Source organism: Nymphaea colorata, chromosome 4 (genome assembly GCF_008831285.2).
Source record: "Nymphaea colorata isolate Beijing-Zhang1983 chromosome 4, ASM883128v2, whole genome shotgun sequence".
NCBI classification, from domain to species: Eukaryota; Viridiplantae; Streptophyta; class Magnoliopsida; order Nymphaeales; family Nymphaeaceae; genus Nymphaea; species Nymphaea colorata.
This window is the reverse complement of record NC_045141.1, coordinates 25,678,410-25,695,654: the sequence shown is the minus strand read 5'-3', so window position 1 is coordinate 25,695,654 and position 17,245 is coordinate 25,678,410. Positions and strand designations below refer to the sequence as shown.

Below are 17,245 nucleotides of genomic sequence, written 5' to 3'. Positions count from 1 at the left end.
TGTGTTCGAAGATCTCTTCCAAAGAGCAGTGCACAAGTTCAGTCCATCTATTATTTGTGCTCCATTAAAAAACTGAGGATGCTCCGGCTTCTTAGCCTGGAGACTTGAGCACTGTAAAGGGACTCGCAATTGGCTAATGGTCATTAATATGGATCAACTCTCTAAAAGAAAGCGGCGATTAACCCCCATCGGTGGTGTTGACGATAACCATCCACCTCTGCTTTTTATAACCATTCAAAAGTTTGGTGGCTATAGATCTGAAAGAAGTGCAGATGTCGTTCCATTCAAGACGGAAGGAGAGCACCTTCCAAGTAAATAGGTTTTCATTCTGCAGCCAATAGAAGAAACGTTGCAGACAGCAAAACAGGATTTTGGCAAAACAGGATTTTGGTCAATCAAAAGAAACACTTCAGATTTTGGAAAACCAATTGTGGGACATCATTTAATTCAATCATACTGCCCCCGGTTTAATTGGCAAAACCAATTGTGGGACATCATTTAATTCAATCATACTGCCCCATCAGGCAGATTTTCTCGAGTTGTCATGCTTGGAACTTGGGGCCATAATCGGGATGCCGTAGTAGGTTTTCATAAGCAACGTCTTTTCTTGTTCATATATCTGATGCTTGTCCTATGTTGAGGATCTAATCTATCCTTTGATACTCGGTGTTTATTCTTTGTTGGGAGTCTAAAGAAACACATTTTCTACAGGACCCACCAGCAAAAGTATAGCTACCGTTGAGTTGAGATAATTATGTTGGTCTGTGGGCAGACCAAAATGTGAGAAACAGACTCATCTATGCTGTGTGACGGGGTAGATAGAAGGAACAAGATTCCGTTGTAAAGCCGGTTACAATCTGATTCAAGTTCTAGAAGGAGATCTAAATGTTGAGGGGGCATCCAATTCTACTTTGCTCACATAAGAGGTTGCTGCTCTAGTTGGGGTTCATGTTCATGCATGTGGGTGGTTGTTCATGCGAATCAGACTCCTCTCTGTTGATGATGCAAGACAACTTTCAGGGATTGCTGCCACAATATATCCATCTTTTGTGATCTTGTTCCTGACATTGGAGAAAAAGGAAAAAAACAAAAAAAGAACAAAGAATTGACAAGCCAAAGAAGGACCCACATGAAAATTAAGCAGCTAAGAGGAAAATAAAGATGTTCTACCATCTCAGCCTAGGGCTTTAAAATAAGCAGCAAAACTACTACAACATACTGCCTGTGAATTAGAGTTGAAAATGGGTCGAACCTATTGACGGTTTTGCTCTACTTGATCTAATTCTAACAGCCTAGGATGTGACTAAGCATCTCCTCGAATTCCAACTCTTTATCGCTACCGTGAATACTCCACCTGTATGGGGAGTTCTTAGTACTTGCTCATCCACTGCTCTTGTTTTCTAGCGTTATGTTTTTGCCGTATAATTTGGAATCTAATATGCGAACAATTTGCACTTTTAATCTCGTTGTTTCTGGTCATTGATCATAAGGGAGCACCATGTTTTCAGATGTGACGGTGGTGATCCATGGCAATGGTACTGATGATCAACATCAATGAACTGTGATGAATTCAGAAAAGAATTGTTTTACACCGTCGTGTCAACCGGATCCGAGTTCGATAGAAAAAAGAAAAAGCAAGTGTTTACAGGACGACCTAAACATCATATATTGCCTAATTACTGACTAGTAAAGAAGAAATCATAACTGCAAGTGGGTGCGTGCTTGGACTCTCCCTACCATGTGCAGAGGTCTGGCTGAGCCATCAAGCGATTCCTCGAAGAGTAAGCATTCAGATCTAACTGGCACATGACTGTTCAGAATACAAGGTACTGAAACCAGCAGTTCAGAAGAACGAAAAACAAGAAGCTAATTATTGGGATCTTGTTGGATTGGTCATGGTGCACATGATTCTGAACCCAAGTTTACAGAAGAAACGAGAACCAAATAATGTGATCTTGGTCAAAGATTGATTACATGCAGTTTTATTCACATCTAATATGAAAAAAAAAAAAATCTTATCTGTGTTTACCTAAGCAAAATTATGGGAGAAACTATGAAAATGAATCTGGACAGAGTCCAGTCTGGATCGATCCGATTGGCAATTGGCTACCCAAGTGTGGATTGGAGATTGGTTGCATGTATGTTTGTTTGTGTGCATGCGTTTCATGCCCCAATCTATTTTACTGTATCTCTCTAATTAAAAAATAATATACAAGATGTGTTTGATTTCCTAGGCTTGTGACAGTGTGATTCTTCATGTCTAATGCTGCAGTTGAAAGTGGGAACATTAGAGGAATGACATTGGGAAACAAGATTCTTTTGGTTTCATTGCACTTGGGGACTTGGGTCACCTAATATATTCTTTAGGTCTCCATTTTTATTATTAAAAACTGCTTGAGAAATAACTGCCATATTATGACTATTGAACAAAATGGAATAAACAAATCAACTTGTGCAAAAGGAAGATTTAAAAAGAGGAGCAAAGATCACTAGCTATCTGATAATAATTAGAAATTGCATGTTTCTCATTTCTTTGAGGGGAACATGGGTGCAAGGTCTGATGCTACTAAGTTAATAGTTCTTTAAATGCGTTTCGATTGAAGCTGATCAAGAGAGAGTCAAAACAGAATTATACAAAAAGAAAAAGAAAAAAACCCAATGTTAAAGTCAAGCAGTTTACACTACACGCTGTTGATTTCTAAAAGTGGGAAGAAAAGCAGATGGAAATCGAATATGTTCTCCATGATATGATATCTGAGCCAAACTTTTTTCCATTATTCCAGTTGCTTAAGCACTTGATAATTTTCTCTAATGACCGAAAGCATGTGAAGAATTGGCTAGCTAGTAAACATTGGTCGCAGCAATAAACTTCAACGGTCAATCGGCTACAAAGATAGTTCATAATAAAATATGGAGGCTTTAAACATGCAGATTGCAGAATAGAATTAGGAATAGAGCGAACAAGGAGAAGATCATGAAAAGACTTATTTAAGTTGAAAGTGGTCATAGTTGGGTCATTGGCCTGGTTGGTAGTTCGGTAAGGCGCCAAAGCAGCCTTGGACTCTTGAAGCAGGAGAGCGGGCTTCGGCTTTCACTCGGGTGGCGGCGGTGAGATTTTTACATGCGAAATCTTTGGCATAGTCCCCATCCCTGACCTTCTAATCACACAGTTTTTCACTCAAGTACATTTCAAAAGAAATACATAATTGGTCGTGCCTTGCAGGAATATATAACCCAAAAAAAGAGAAAACTAAGGTCAATTCTTGTATAATTGGGATTGTGTAATTGATAAATTTTAAGAAATACATACCATCTATTCTTGTAAAACCCAAGCTAGATATCAAGAGAAACTGGTTAATGTTCCATTAATTCAAGGACTCCAGTCATGTAGTTTTTATGCATGTACACCAAATACTGAAAAAAATTGATCTATAAAGTTTAATTGCAAAACTTTGCTCGCAATTTCATTTAACACGACCCTAAATTCATCATGAATGCGTCTCTTAGAAATTATCTTTGACTCAACTTCCTAACCCAACTTTGTCGCTTTAAATAATAATAAAAGGAAAGGTAAAGAGGATTTTAGTAGCCACAGCTGCCGACGGCCGGAACTTAGCTAGGCCAAGATGCCCACCTACGGGGTCAAGTCAAATTTAGTCTACTGACGGTCAAAGTCAATGATCTCGGGCTCCAAAAGGTTTTGGCTTATTTGCCTTAATTTGTTTAACAACATGATCAAACTTCACAAATCCTCAACTGTGGAGGCAGGTGTGGGTAATGTATGAAGGGGCAGAGCCAGAAGAAGAAGGGTCGAATTAAAATTTTTAAATTTTAATTGGGTTAAAATATTATTTTTAAATTTTTTTATATAAAACAAGTAAACATTTTTAAAATTTATTTATAATTTCAAAAAAAAATTGAGGTGGGTTGGGGCCTATGCAGCCACCCCTTTGGCTTAGGATTTTTCTTTTTCTTTTTTTTTTTGCCGATCCCAGGGACTGTGTATAATGAATAACCCCTTCCTTTCCCACATGAAAAAAGAAAAAAAGAAAAGGCGTAGAATTTGGTTGAAAGAATGGTGACGGCTGTTTTAGAGCTTGTTTGGTTCCAGTTCATGGGAATGTCTAGCCATGTGACATTTAACTAATTCTTCCTACACATAGATGACACATCGGCCTGCTATGTCCAATGCAGCCAAAATCGTCGCATATTCTTTTCCCTTAATGCTTTCAGGCTAATAATATATCTCCACAAAAAAGGTTGTATTCTCACAAAATCTGATTTCCTCTTTTTTTTCCTTTTCATTTTTCAGCTGGCATCTCATCCTCTAGAAGCGCCATCTTCAATCAACTAGTTGGCAAAGATATCGATTCGTTATTAATTATTTGTAAGAAAAAACCAGTTAATTTGAATTTATGTAAATGCCTATTTTCCCCAGATAGAAATTCCCTGGAGATGATATATTATAATATGTTTTGATGCTTTTGGCATCCAAAGACTAGTACAGCATCTCAATCACATGTCATGTTTGGATAAAAACTATAAATGAGCAAATAACTGATAAAGGAAGGAATATTTATATTTTACAGTTGCAAATCACCTGATAAAACAGTTCAACTCCTATGTATGATATTCGGAAACTTTTTTTTTTTTTTTTTGTCATAAGTGGAGAAACCAAAGCCATGGTTCTTTAACATACAAACTCATCTTTTTTTTTTTTTTTTTGTGATCATATTAACTTAACTGATAGTAAAAGTTCGGCCTCAATGTATCTTGGATCCGATTCCGAGACTGAGGAACCGATACGAGACGAACAGAATGGATCTCGTATCGGGTCCACGTGGCTGCTCCCTGAGCTGTGAATGACGTCACGGAGGATCCAGAAGAGGAGGGGTGGGACCGGCGGCGTTTTTGTCGCTTGCTGCCTGCCGAGTTGGACGCAGGTGCGTCGACATGTCTCGGACACTCGCGTCAGCCGCTGTCGCCACGTGGGCACGTGAACGCGTCGATACGGGTCGGATCTCGGATCATCACACCATACCGGATTCAATTCTAAAATGCTGGCAAATCCCCGTAGGGTCCAGTCCAAGCACGTTGGATCCAGATCCTGGGACCGATTTGGATATGATATTCGGATCCATCCCATTTCAGGAACTTTGTTGCATTTTCTTTGTTTGGTGTTTTGTTTCTTGAGAAAGCATGCGGCGCAGAGGTGAGGGCAGGTCCAATCCGGGTGGGGCACGACTAAACCTTATCGAGATCTGGTTCTCGTGAATATAGGAATCATTTGGGGGAGTGGGTTGATCCGTGTAGGACCCAGATCCAGATCACATATGCCTATGCAATGCATTAATATATTCCTGTGTTGATCTCAGGGCTGGCATGTGGGACACAGCTTCACAACCCTCCTGCCAATATTTCATGTGCACTTCTAAAGTCAAGCGACCACTTTCATTGGAACGCTATCCAGGTTTATATATATATATATATATATATATATATATATATATATATATATATATATAGAGAGAGAGAGAGAGAGAGAGAGAGAGCCCACATGTATTGTAACCATGGTAGTTCGAAAACCTTGTTAGTTAACCACATTTATAATAATATTAATTGTATAATAAGTTGAAACAGTTGGAACAAGTGTAGATAGCACTGATTTAACCAGATCGAGCAAGTAAGATCTGTCGATGTGGATAGCAACTGTTATTTTGACTTAAAAATCAAGTTTTACACATAACATCTTTGAATAATCAACCAACTTGCACGAACTGTGATTCTATATTTGCAATCTTGCATCACCTGTAATATTCGCTCACCAGTTCTAAACAGTACTCACTTTTAAGTGTATCTCTCTCGTTTCTTTCTTGTCACTGATGTGATTTGATAGAGTGCAGGTGAGGGGAGAGACGAAGCAAAAGAAGCTTTTTGATTCAAGTAAAACTCGTATACATATCGCATAAAACTATTGTTGGCATCTGCCTTCAAAAATCTTTTGCTATGATACATGCGTCAGAACCATTTGATCTGGCCACCAGACTCCTAGTAGTAGTCGACTCTGGACATCTTCTTGTTCTTGTACGTGTTCTTCCTTTTGTTCTCCGCCATCTTTTCCGTCTTCCGGCACCCAGGAACTTCCGGGGGCTTGGAGGACCGGATCTTCGCGAAGTTCATCCCTTTGAAGAACGGGTGGCACTTCAATTCCGCCGACCCACCTCTAGAACCCATCCTCTGGCGGGGATCCTTCACCAACAAGCTGGAAATCAAGCTCCTGGCCGCGCATTCCGCCGGGTACTCTCCCGAGCAGACGTCGGCCTCCGGGAACTTCAGCGGCTTCTGCACAATGTTCTTCAGAGTCTCCCGTTTGTTGGCGCCGGCGAAGGGCGTAAACCCATAAATCATCTCGTACAGGAATATCCCGAATGCCCACCAATCCACCGTGCTGCCGTGCGGCTCGCCGGCTGCAACTTCCGGCGAGACGTATTCGTGAGTGCCAACGAAGGAATGGGACCGAGTTCCCGCCGGTTCGGCTGTGAATACCCCTGCTTTCAGCCGGTTTCGCTTGCTACTAGAGATGCACATGAGAGGGAAGCAGGGAAGAGAGGCTGACGTATCATCCGGGAGTGACTGAATCAACGGATTGGATGCTCCGATCAAACAAAGATCGAAGTCGGAGAGCATGATATGGCCGTCGGATCTTATCAAGATGTTCTCCGGTTTCAGGTCTCGATATATGATCCCGAGCATGTGGAGATACTCGAGAGCGAGAAGCACTTCAGCAGCATAGAACCTGAAAAATTTCATTCTCTTCTTGAAGCGAACATTTGAAAAAAATAATTGCATCATCTAGATATTTTGTTTTCCATTTGATATTGCTTTAGATAATAAAACTGCTTGGACATGAAATTAATCTTCTAACCGAACATGCAATAGAAATTTCATTATTTAAAAAATAAAATAACTGAAACTGTTCTGGAATTAATTAGGATGGTCAGTCTGATGAAAAGTTTATGACATGAATTCAATGCGCGTGTCGAAAAAAGGAAAAAATAATAGAATTTATTGACAAACACAGTCAACTTTTTTCCTTACATGTGTAGGCCTGGACCAGGACAGTAGCTAGCCAAGTGTTGGGAGGAGAATAAATCCCGGGGATACGAAATCAAGCATGGAAATTGTGGGAAAAAGATTTCATATTTCCGAATTCTTTTAAAGCGATTGATAAGATGCCACTGTGCGTGTGGGATCAGGTCAATGACCATACGTCATGTAATTCATAACTCGCCCGAGATAAAAAAAGAAACGAATATTTAACCTCCGTTCCGTGCATGTGCACACAAACAGTGGACGGGAGAACATGGTGTTGGGGAGTGCTTAAACTTATAGGCATGAATCTTACTCATGCACACGGAATATGCGGAACGGCGGCCCGTTCCGTGCATGTGCTTGTCCCTATCAAACAGCCCCTTGTGGCGACGACGAAATGGGCTACGTTCTTGGGTGTGGACCCAGAATGTCTTGCTTTGGACCATCACATTTCTGGTGGCCCACCTTTTCTGCATGAAATTCTTGGTGATAAAAAGAGCACTTCAGTCTGAAGTACATAAAAAAGACTGGACCCGCCGGAACCTTTTAATGAAGAAGACGCTGTTCAAAGAGGGTGACATCAACAGGTGTTTAATAAAGGGGCTTCTCTTGAGATTTTTCAAGCTGGGGGTTCCAAAAGCCTTAATTAATTCAGTAGGGCCTAGTTCACCATAATATATATATATTTTTTGAGAAAGTTTTTTTTGGAGTTGGAATTGAAGTAAGGGGCGGGTTGGCACTAAGGGTCTCAACTCAAAAGTGGGTCAAATGTCAAATTGTTACACAATATCTACTAAACTCTCGTTTTTGTTGATGCCAAACACCAGGAAAGGACCAACTAAAAACCTACATGAAGATCATCCACCTTACCTGACCTGGGTTTGTAGATTATCAACTGTTCATTCAAGCCATATAGACTGGCGACACATGGCGCAGTTACCAACTATCCTACTTTTGGGTTGTTGTTTAGTGAGAGAAGATGTCGGTCTCCCTTTTGTTATTTAGCATTGCTGTTGGATGTAAAGGACAAGCTGAGGTTAGATTTTGGGGTCCTTAGGGCACAATCTTCTATTATACAAATATAATTTAAGTGGGGCAGGTAGAATCGTTAGGGGAACCAAGATGAAAGGCTTCCATGTTTTTTTCAATATTTCATGAGACTGAGGAGGTCTTGGAAGTAGCAGACGCAAGTGGGAATTGAAATTTAACGTCATGGCTTCCCTCGATTGGAGAAGAAAGGCAAGGGCCATGGATTTCACCAAGCACCAAGTTCTAAGCGAGTTAAAAAGAAGGCAAAGCGGACCTATTGCGTAAATCTGGCTGACTTTGATGCCTGATGAGGGGGAAAGGCAAGGAATATCTTGCTCTCGAACAGAGCAAGAGCTGGAGAGGAAGGGAACACAAGTTTGCTGAAAAATATAAACAAGCATGCCTGTTATAATAATCAGTAGCGTATTGATTGGTTGTTTAATTAATGGAGGCTCTGGTTTATAGAGGAAGAACACTTGATTTAAGAGCACCAACATGGCAGTTCATAGGAGACTGTGTAGATGCGATATGGGCAGAAATCAAATCCACTACCCAACTAATAATAACAATTATAATCGTATAATGATCATGAAAAAGAGTTTTGAATGGTGACAACTTGGGAAAAGCATGTGGAAATTAAGGTCAAATCAATTTATGATTAATTCAACAAGGATGGAGGCCTTTATTATTGACATACGTAACATCTCTTTTTTTTGAAGGAATTGAAAGAAACTCAAGACTGGAACCTTGAACCAACTTTTTTGATATATAAACTATGGAATCTAACCTAAGCAGGTTCTTTTTTTTTTTGTTCTTTGTTTTTTTTGACTGGTGAGGCATATGTGAAGAAGTGAAGCAATTGACTGGTGATGGTGTTCCTTTGGAACCGTCCATCCAAAAGATAGACTGAAAGGTAGAAAGGACTCCTAAAGGGAATATCTCGAGTGACAAAAGGTAGAACGTCCTTCGGTCGGACGTTGAAGGTGTAGAGAGTGCTTCATCTTCATGGTGTTCAAAGATTCTTCATCGCTTCACTACAAAATCCAGCTAAAGGTTGCCTATCCCTATCCAAAAGGGGGGTGAAAATATGGGTGAAACTTTTATTACTTTTACATAGTATCTAGGTCTGCCTCCCTAGCAAGGTCCACGAAGCTGCTCAACTTTGGCCTATTTTCTAGACTAGATCCTTGTAACTAGAAAAACCTATCATGTCTGACTACATCGAACTGTAGAGATTCAATCCTGTAAAAGAACCCAGTTGCAGTCTCATAAATAAATAAATACATAAATTTATTCTTTATGCTTTTAATGAGAAAGGGAGATAATTGCAAGGAACAAAGTGATCAGAGCTTTATATTTGTATGTCATAAACACTTATTAGCAATCCAAAAAGAATTGGTTAAAAAAGACACTTGAAAAGATATATGCAGGTAAGATTTTATGTCATCAACATATCGGTTTTTGTTTGAATATGACATTTTTCCCCGACCTGTTTCTGGCTTTGCGAAACTAGTCACGAAATCACTTGCGTATCGATTCAAGGAGACACCGAATCAAGGAAAGAAGAAGAAAAAGAAGAAGAGAGATGGAAAGTACCTTGCAGAAGACAGAGGAAACTTGGCCCCTCGCTGCCTGTGGCGCAGCGTGTGCAGATCGCCACCGGAGCAGAACTCCATGACAAGGAAGGCGAAGTGAGAGGCCTCGAACTCGGCATAGAGAGTGGGGAGGAAGGGATGGTCCACCATCCTCAGCACCTTCCTCTCCACCTCCGCCCTCCCAACCTTCCCCCTCCTCACAACCACCTCCTTGTCCACCACCTTCATCGCATAATACCGCCTGCCACCGCCACCTTCTTCTTCCTCTTCCGCCTCCCTCAAGCAGCAGAGGAAGACGTTCCCCATGTCTCCCTCACCCACCTTCCTTAACACCCTAAAGTCATCCACGCCCACGCTTGCCCCCTTCCCCTTCTCCACTTTCCTGATCGCCTCCCAGCTCGAGTCCCTTGGTCGCTGCCTGCTGATCACTCTATGAGAGAAAGCGAGGTCACTGTCTATGGGGGAGAAGCTAGAGTAGCTGTCACTGCTGAAGCTCTTAAATGACGAGTTCCTCATGATATCGGAGTCAGAATCTCCGAAAGCAAATAACATAGCGAAATTTTGATCTACTCCGAGACCTTTTTGTCCCCCTCCTCTTGTTTCTACGATGATCTTTCCTCGATTTGATCTCTGTTTCTCATTTGTGGCGTAGGCGTCTTTTCTTCTTCTTCTTCTTCTTCTCTCTGTCGTCTCCGATGAAATCTGAAGCAAGTTTTTATGATCCACAGCAGTCAAAGGAATCCTGTATGACCTGCGTAAAGGAGAAAACTTGTCTGAGGACGAGATGAAAAGTGTACCGTTCCCTTTCGACAGAGAAGCCAAAGGAGAGGCAGAGAGCCACCCAATGGAGAGAGAAAGAGAAAAAGAAGAGAGAAGGAGGGGGTAGGTCAGAGTAATTAATGAGTTTACACATTTTAAAATGAAGCTTACTAGTAAATGAGATTTGACTCCATGTACAGAGATATATGAAGCAGGATTTCCTTCTCAACTTGGGATTCTACGAGTCATCTTCTAGGATTCTCCATTTCCTTGCCAAGCCTTGCCTGTCAAAAAGAGAAGCCACTGTGTGAACACGAAAAAATCGTGCCAGACATGAAACGAGTCTGCGTTCTACCTACAACAGGAAAATTAAAATTTTTTTTTTGCTCCCCACCTCGTCATGACGTACCCATGAAACAAAAAAGTTGCATTCCTAAACACTGAAAAGGAAAAGCTTCTGTAATATGATGAATCTGTACTATGTATGAAAGAATGGCTTACCAATGAGACGATGAAAGGCTAATGTTTCAGAGACTGACATTAGAAGGACCAGAAATTGAATAAGAAAGATCTAGCTCTCTTCCTTTCAGCCAGAATTGTTGTGAGTTTGAGCGGAAGCCACTAATCTGCCTAAGAACAACAGACTTCTCTTCTCCTGCACCTAATCAATGATGGGGAGCATTAGAAAAGAATATATATAAACAAGAAGCAAGTTAGATTAGAACAAAACTCTCATTTCTGCTACGTTGTCTTATAAAACCCAACATTTTCTGGACGAGGAGCAGTTTGAAACTAAAGAAAAAGGCCAACATGTAACGTTTTATATTGCTCTTTTTTCTAACGGGGGTTTTTGTCCTCGGCTTCGTTTTGGTTTTCTTCGCTGTTGGTATGGCAATTTGGTTTACTGCTCGGCTTACGTTTCAGCAAGGACATGAAAAATTTCTTCTTTTTTGAAAGAAGAGACCGAAAGCTAAATTTTTTAAGGCACGGACCTGGTTCGGTTTTTCAAAGCTTTCGACAAGGGAGACAAGAGAAGTTTTGGTTTTTTGCCTCATCGATTGAAGAGCTTCACAAGTTTCCCCAAGTTGACTCGAGGGCGTCGACGATCCAGCAGAGAGAGAGAGAGAGAGAGATGGCTGAAGGAGAAGAGCAGAGAAATGCTGGTAAAAAATTCACGCTCCTCCTGCTCCGCTGAGGGTTGCTTTGAAGATGGGATTGGCAATAAAGGCATGGCTTTTCTTATAGGAGGCGCCTAGGCCATAGGGTAGAGAGAGAGAGAGAGAGAGAGAGAGAGAGAGAGAGATCCTTCTGGTGCGAACCGTGTGCATGAGGATAAAAAATGGACGTATAAGGACGAAGACTGTCTCTCTCTCACGGCGGTAGTAATTGTCGACGCAGAATAGTCAGAAATATAGTTTTCGGCAAATTATCGCGATAATTTGAAGTTGGTATCTCATTTAAAAAGGAAAAAAAAAACTTGTGAAGATGTCGGCTTATATAGAAATTAATTGGGGTAGGTGGGTTCACACTTATTGGCGAGTCTCTATTTTAGGTCCAGCAACTGGGAAATTTGCTGATGTTTTTTTATCCCAAAATTAGATAATCTAGATATGTGAGTAATAGACATGCTCGAATCGAACTAACTTAGTAAATTAAGTTTTTATAGTAAAGTCTTAATGCAAAAAAGCCTTTTTGCCGTTGCCCTGTGAAGGATTAATGGCATTAGATGGATAAATATTTGCCTAGCAAACAAAAACATGAATAGTATTAAAAGAAAGGGACAGACACTTTTATCATGTCCATATAGCAACAAAAAAAAAACATGAAGAGAAGCACTTTTCTGAATTTTACGTTGTTGGCCTCAATCTTTTCAAGAACAAGTGAAAACACACGATTGTTGGAGAAGGGAGAATTGGGCACTCCTTATTTTTATTAATTTCTTGAATTTGGAGGACTTTTGGAACATGGGTTGGTAAGCAGTTTGTTTTCATTTCAAATTTGATGATATCAACTTTTTGTGTTGTAAATTTGTAGCAAAAACCAAATTCCAGTTTCTCATCATTTTTCAAAATTTTTATATAGGTTAAACTAAATTTTTTTAAAATTTGTAAGTGAAATTTGTAAGAACTTCATTCAATTTAAAAGAGTTTTAAGAATTGACGTCTGCTTGCCAAACTCGAAATGAGAGGGCCCGAAAAACGAGCAAGAGGAATACTTCTCGGCTTCTTGGCCGGTGGCCGGAACTGCGTGCGAAGTAAGCTAGCAAACCGGCCAGATGAGGCTTGAGGGTTGTGTCTTTCTCGCGGTGATCCATCAACTGCGTGACGATTCTGACCGGGTCTCCAAGGCAGGTAGCTATCTCAGGTCTGACCCGCTTTAAGGCCTGACTGACACAAAAGTCGCCATCTTTGCATCATGTCTTTTCCAAACTTGGCCTTTTGGAAGATATTCGGATGCACCAGGATAAGGCAAAAGCGGATCCAAACGGAAATTGGAGCTATCAGAGTTTCTTTGTTGGTTGACCAGACTCATCAATGGGAATAATACGCAGCAGCACTTTGCCAGTTGATTTTTGGCCGGAATTCATCTTTGCGATCTCCCAATCAAGATCCGGTGCAGGTCTAGAATAAGTTGCCAAGCAAGATCCATGGAACATGTGTCTCATATGTGGGTTGGCTTTGAAATATGGTTTTATATGGATATTCTTACCAATCCATATGCCCAAGTTGCTATACATGCATATTAAATGCAACCTTGTGCAAGTTCCTATTCAACTTTGACTAATATAAGTCGAGTTTGATATTCATATATTCTCAGGTGAGTGCGGTGCGGTGTGAACTCCCAATACATGTCAGCTAGTACACATGGGAGCAACTTGGATCAAACTTTGAACCCAACTCACGTCCCGATTCAATTACATAAATATGTTACATCTGAATTGTCAGGATCAGGTGTTCAACTCCGTTATTGAGCTGTCGCTAACGGCTTGGTTCGACTCCACAAGAATAAGACAACAGCTAGAAATCATTTAACTTGAACCATTGGCCTCTAAATTTAATCATGTTTATGAAATTATTTTCCCACTTGCAGGCCGTTATGCATGAGGATCAAACATATCTCAAACATGTTTAAACATAGTCTGATGCCTAAAACGATGTTGCTTCTGTTATTGATATCGTGATTACACATTTTTTAATGAACATATGATCAATGTATATATTAATGTTTGATGCACAATAATTAGAGTTATATATTGTGAAAAAAGTACAACAATAAATGCAAGTGGTGGAAAGTATTTATTGGCCCTTGTTCTTCATTATAAGTTAATTATGAACCTGTCGCCGTAGTGAAGGAGTTTTCAGACTCCTCAGAATAAATTAAGTCAGATAATACCTGGGTGATTACGCTATGGGACACTAGGCAATGGAATCAACTTTTTTTTTAACCCTCGGCAGTTCATTTCCTCGCCACTTCTTACTTGTTAGAAATTGTTACAAGAGTAATTTTACCTAGAGATAAAAGCGAAGTACTGTTGAGCTACAGTGTGAAAGACTGGATATCCCTATGCCCAGCTCTAATGCCTAATCTTTGACCAAGACATGCAACTCTTGGTCCCATGCAACTGTAAAGTTAAATCTAATTTGATGTTTAGATATTTAAAGCCTATTTCTAGCAGTACTAAGCCAGGCTTTATAGCTTTTTAATTCTTTTGGATTATATGATGTCTTGGTAATATGTAAGAGAGAGAGATTAGTGAAATATCAGGTGAATCTGTGATTCTGTTCTGGCGGCATTTTTGGAACACTTATTTTTCTTTGCCATTTTGTGAAGCTTTCATCAGATGGTTTGTGCTAAATTATCCGTCGAAGATGATGTGAACGAGTTCGCAAATGCTTTCGATTAAAGGAGAGACCTGTATCTCGAACAAATACAGACAAGTTTATGATGTTTACTTAACAAGAAGGGAATAGACGCTGCTGGGGGCTAGAGTTCATGAACTTGGGCGTATTCCGCAATATTTGCTGAAAATTCCGAAACAATTTCAACTGAAAAGGTGTTTGTTTCAGGAACCTTTCATGCTTGTAGTAGATGCCATTACGCCCAGTGCTCTTGGAAAATTCAGGCAGCTGTAAGCTATTACCTTTTCTTGTTATGTCACTTCCTTCTGCCATGCATCTTCACTAGGCACATTTAAGATGGAATCAGTGTGCTTAATAGGTAAAGAGTGTGCTGAGATTCAATGGTTCACCTACTGTATGATAATCAGAAAATTTGTGCAGAACTGTGGCTCTTTCTGCAGCGTTTATTCATGCAAAAACGTGAAACTTTTTTTCTGAAGCCAGCTTCAATGTTGCCAGAGTTTTGCAGTTTTCAGAGAACAAGCTTAGCGGGCTAAATTAAATGGAAGAGAACACAGCATTTTAATGTCTGATCCAAAAAGGTTGGTGGCTTCACTTGTTTCTTACTAAGGAACAACTGCGACAGATGGTTGACGTATCATAACCTTTTGCTGAGTAATACGACTGATTACAGGCAATGACTCCACTGATCCATGAACTTGGAAGAATACTGTTTGATGCGGTAAGAATTATAAAGTTGATCTGTTAACTAGTTCGTGGAGGATGAAATGTACTGTAGCAGAACACGAACACCAGAGTTCTCATTTTAACATGCCATTGTTTACACTTCGTTGTGGAAAATATTCATGGCAAGTGATGTCTGCTGCTTATGCTCTTTGTGCATAAGCGTGTTTTTCATCTTCGCGTTTTGGCTTATTTTTGCCGCATTGGCAAGTTCAAAGAACGACTAACTAAAGTAGTTCGCACCAAGTTGAAGCTGGACTTCTTCCCTTAGCTCTACCGCATGAGTACATGTTGGTGCAAAGAAACAGACAAATAAAGGTGGTCTTAAATCTGCTGTTTAAGGAAGAAAGGATGTATTTACCCGACTTAAACATGGCATCTCTCTGTTGGTAGCCTCAGTAATATACCGTTGTACCGAACAACTGCCACCCAATTAATGCCGAAACGGGTTGCTTAATTGTTAATAAAAGCTTAAAATCAATGCTATCCTGCTAAAACCCCAAACAACCAGCTATCATTTTGTGCTACTGTTCTTTATCAAGAACCAGTTGATTACTATTTTTTCTGCTCACCAATTGTGCTGACGTGCACTTCAAGATCTGAAAGTTGGTGCTTTGACCATCGCATCGTTTAATGTGAAACAGTACAAAAATGATTTAAAATTGCCTTCCCTCATTGGTCGTTGACAGTTACATAATGCTGCATGCGACACATATCATGTGGTTCCATAATAGATCACTGTATTAATTCCCAATATTGTATTGTCTCACAATTCACCTTCTTTCCTAAAGAATCACTCTTATTTTGCATCTCCATTTGATCACTGTGTGTGTGTGTATGTGTGTGTGTGTGTGTGTTTTCCTTCCAGAACAAAAATGCAGAGCTTACATATTATGCAAGAAGCATTCCTGTAGGGCCTGTTGAAGATGCAGTGACTCCACCGCTTATAAGCACCTTCAATAAGGCACGATTACCTTCAATAGATATCGTTCTTCCAGCAGAAGGCTTAAATAGAACAGGTAACAGGGTCATCATGATCGGCGGGCTTGTTTAAATCAAGACATTTATGAGAATAGCAGAGAACCAGTTGGGCATTAATTTTCAGCCAAAAACAGAACCGGAAAAGGAAACTGAACCAGCTGAATATGCAATCCCCAGCCATCATGAACATAGGGAAGGAAAGTGTTTGATGGCTTACAATTTAATGTACAGATCGCAAGAAGAAGAGAAAAAAAGGCTGAAAAGAGGTGGAGACTTTCTATAGCAAAATATTACCATGTTCTTAAAATATCACAATCTTTTATCATGTTTTCACTTTGTTTAAACCCTGAAATTTTGATGATTTTAAAAGTATTAAGCAATTTCCGATTATCAAAAGAATTTTTATCTGTAACTTTCCAAACTTTATGTTAAAAAATTTTGTGGATCTCTACGCATAAATCTTCACATCTTTCAAGTTTTAATTGTGCTGGTATTTTACTGAAAAAGTAATTGGAACCCGTCACTAGACACTGGAGTTGATAAAGGTTCATCGCAAGCGCTGGTCTAAGCACTAAAATCATTTTGATCAAGTGATGAACACAGATTGGGATTCATTTCTTCATCATTATATGAAGTGCAATGGGCACTCACCTCTGTCCCCTATTAAAGGCCAGAGCTCGAGTCATTAATTTCCTTTTCATGCAAAGGTGGACAATCGGCCATGGAAAGCAGAGTGCTTTTCAATTGAAGAGGGCTGTCTGTCTCGTAAAGGAATAGTGCAGCTAGACATAAATCCTTACTGATATCCCATCTGCCTCCATGATAATAATTGTATCCTGCAGCGTTCATGATCTTCAACCTAAATTGGGAGGGAGGGGACCGACACATTCAGCTCCAACTGGACTTCTAAATTGAAAGATGCTTGGGCCTGTCTGCTTTTCGAGCCATAAAAACAATAGAAAGCTTTGTCATTGGCTTCATCATGTAACGAGGAACTCCTATAAACTTTTGGAAGGCCAACAAAGTCCTTCCAACAAAGTCGATCAATATTTTGTACTTACAGATCGAGACTGTTGGAATTTTGTAGTTCCTCTGACGCAGCGATTAGGATCTTAATCCTGCAGCTTTGAACTACTAAACTGCAAAAGCTACTGAAACTGACACTAATCAAGCTGCAAGGATCTAAAATTCACTTTAAATAACAAG

At 40.0% G+C, this 17,245-nt stretch overlaps 1 protein-coding gene across 1 annotated transcript; it reads right to left on the bottom strand.

Moving 5' to 3' along the window:
- Positions 1-6,000: 6,000 nt before the first annotated feature.
- LOC116253020 (protein kinase PINOID-like) lies at positions 6,001-11,697 on the bottom strand. Its single transcript, XM_031627726.2, has 5 exons — positions 11,468-11,697; positions 10,977-11,136; positions 10,647-10,759; positions 9,718-10,467; positions 6,001-6,796 (listed from the first exon to the last, which is right to left on the bottom strand). The coding sequence occupies exons 4-5, from the start codon at positions 10,266-10,268 to the stop codon at positions 6,049-6,051; spliced, it is 1,299 nt and encodes a 432-aa protein (XP_031483586.1). The 5' UTR covers positions 10,269-10,467; positions 10,647-10,759; positions 10,977-11,136; positions 11,468-11,697; the 3' UTR covers positions 6,001-6,048.
- Positions 11,698-17,245: the final 5,548 nt, after the last annotated feature.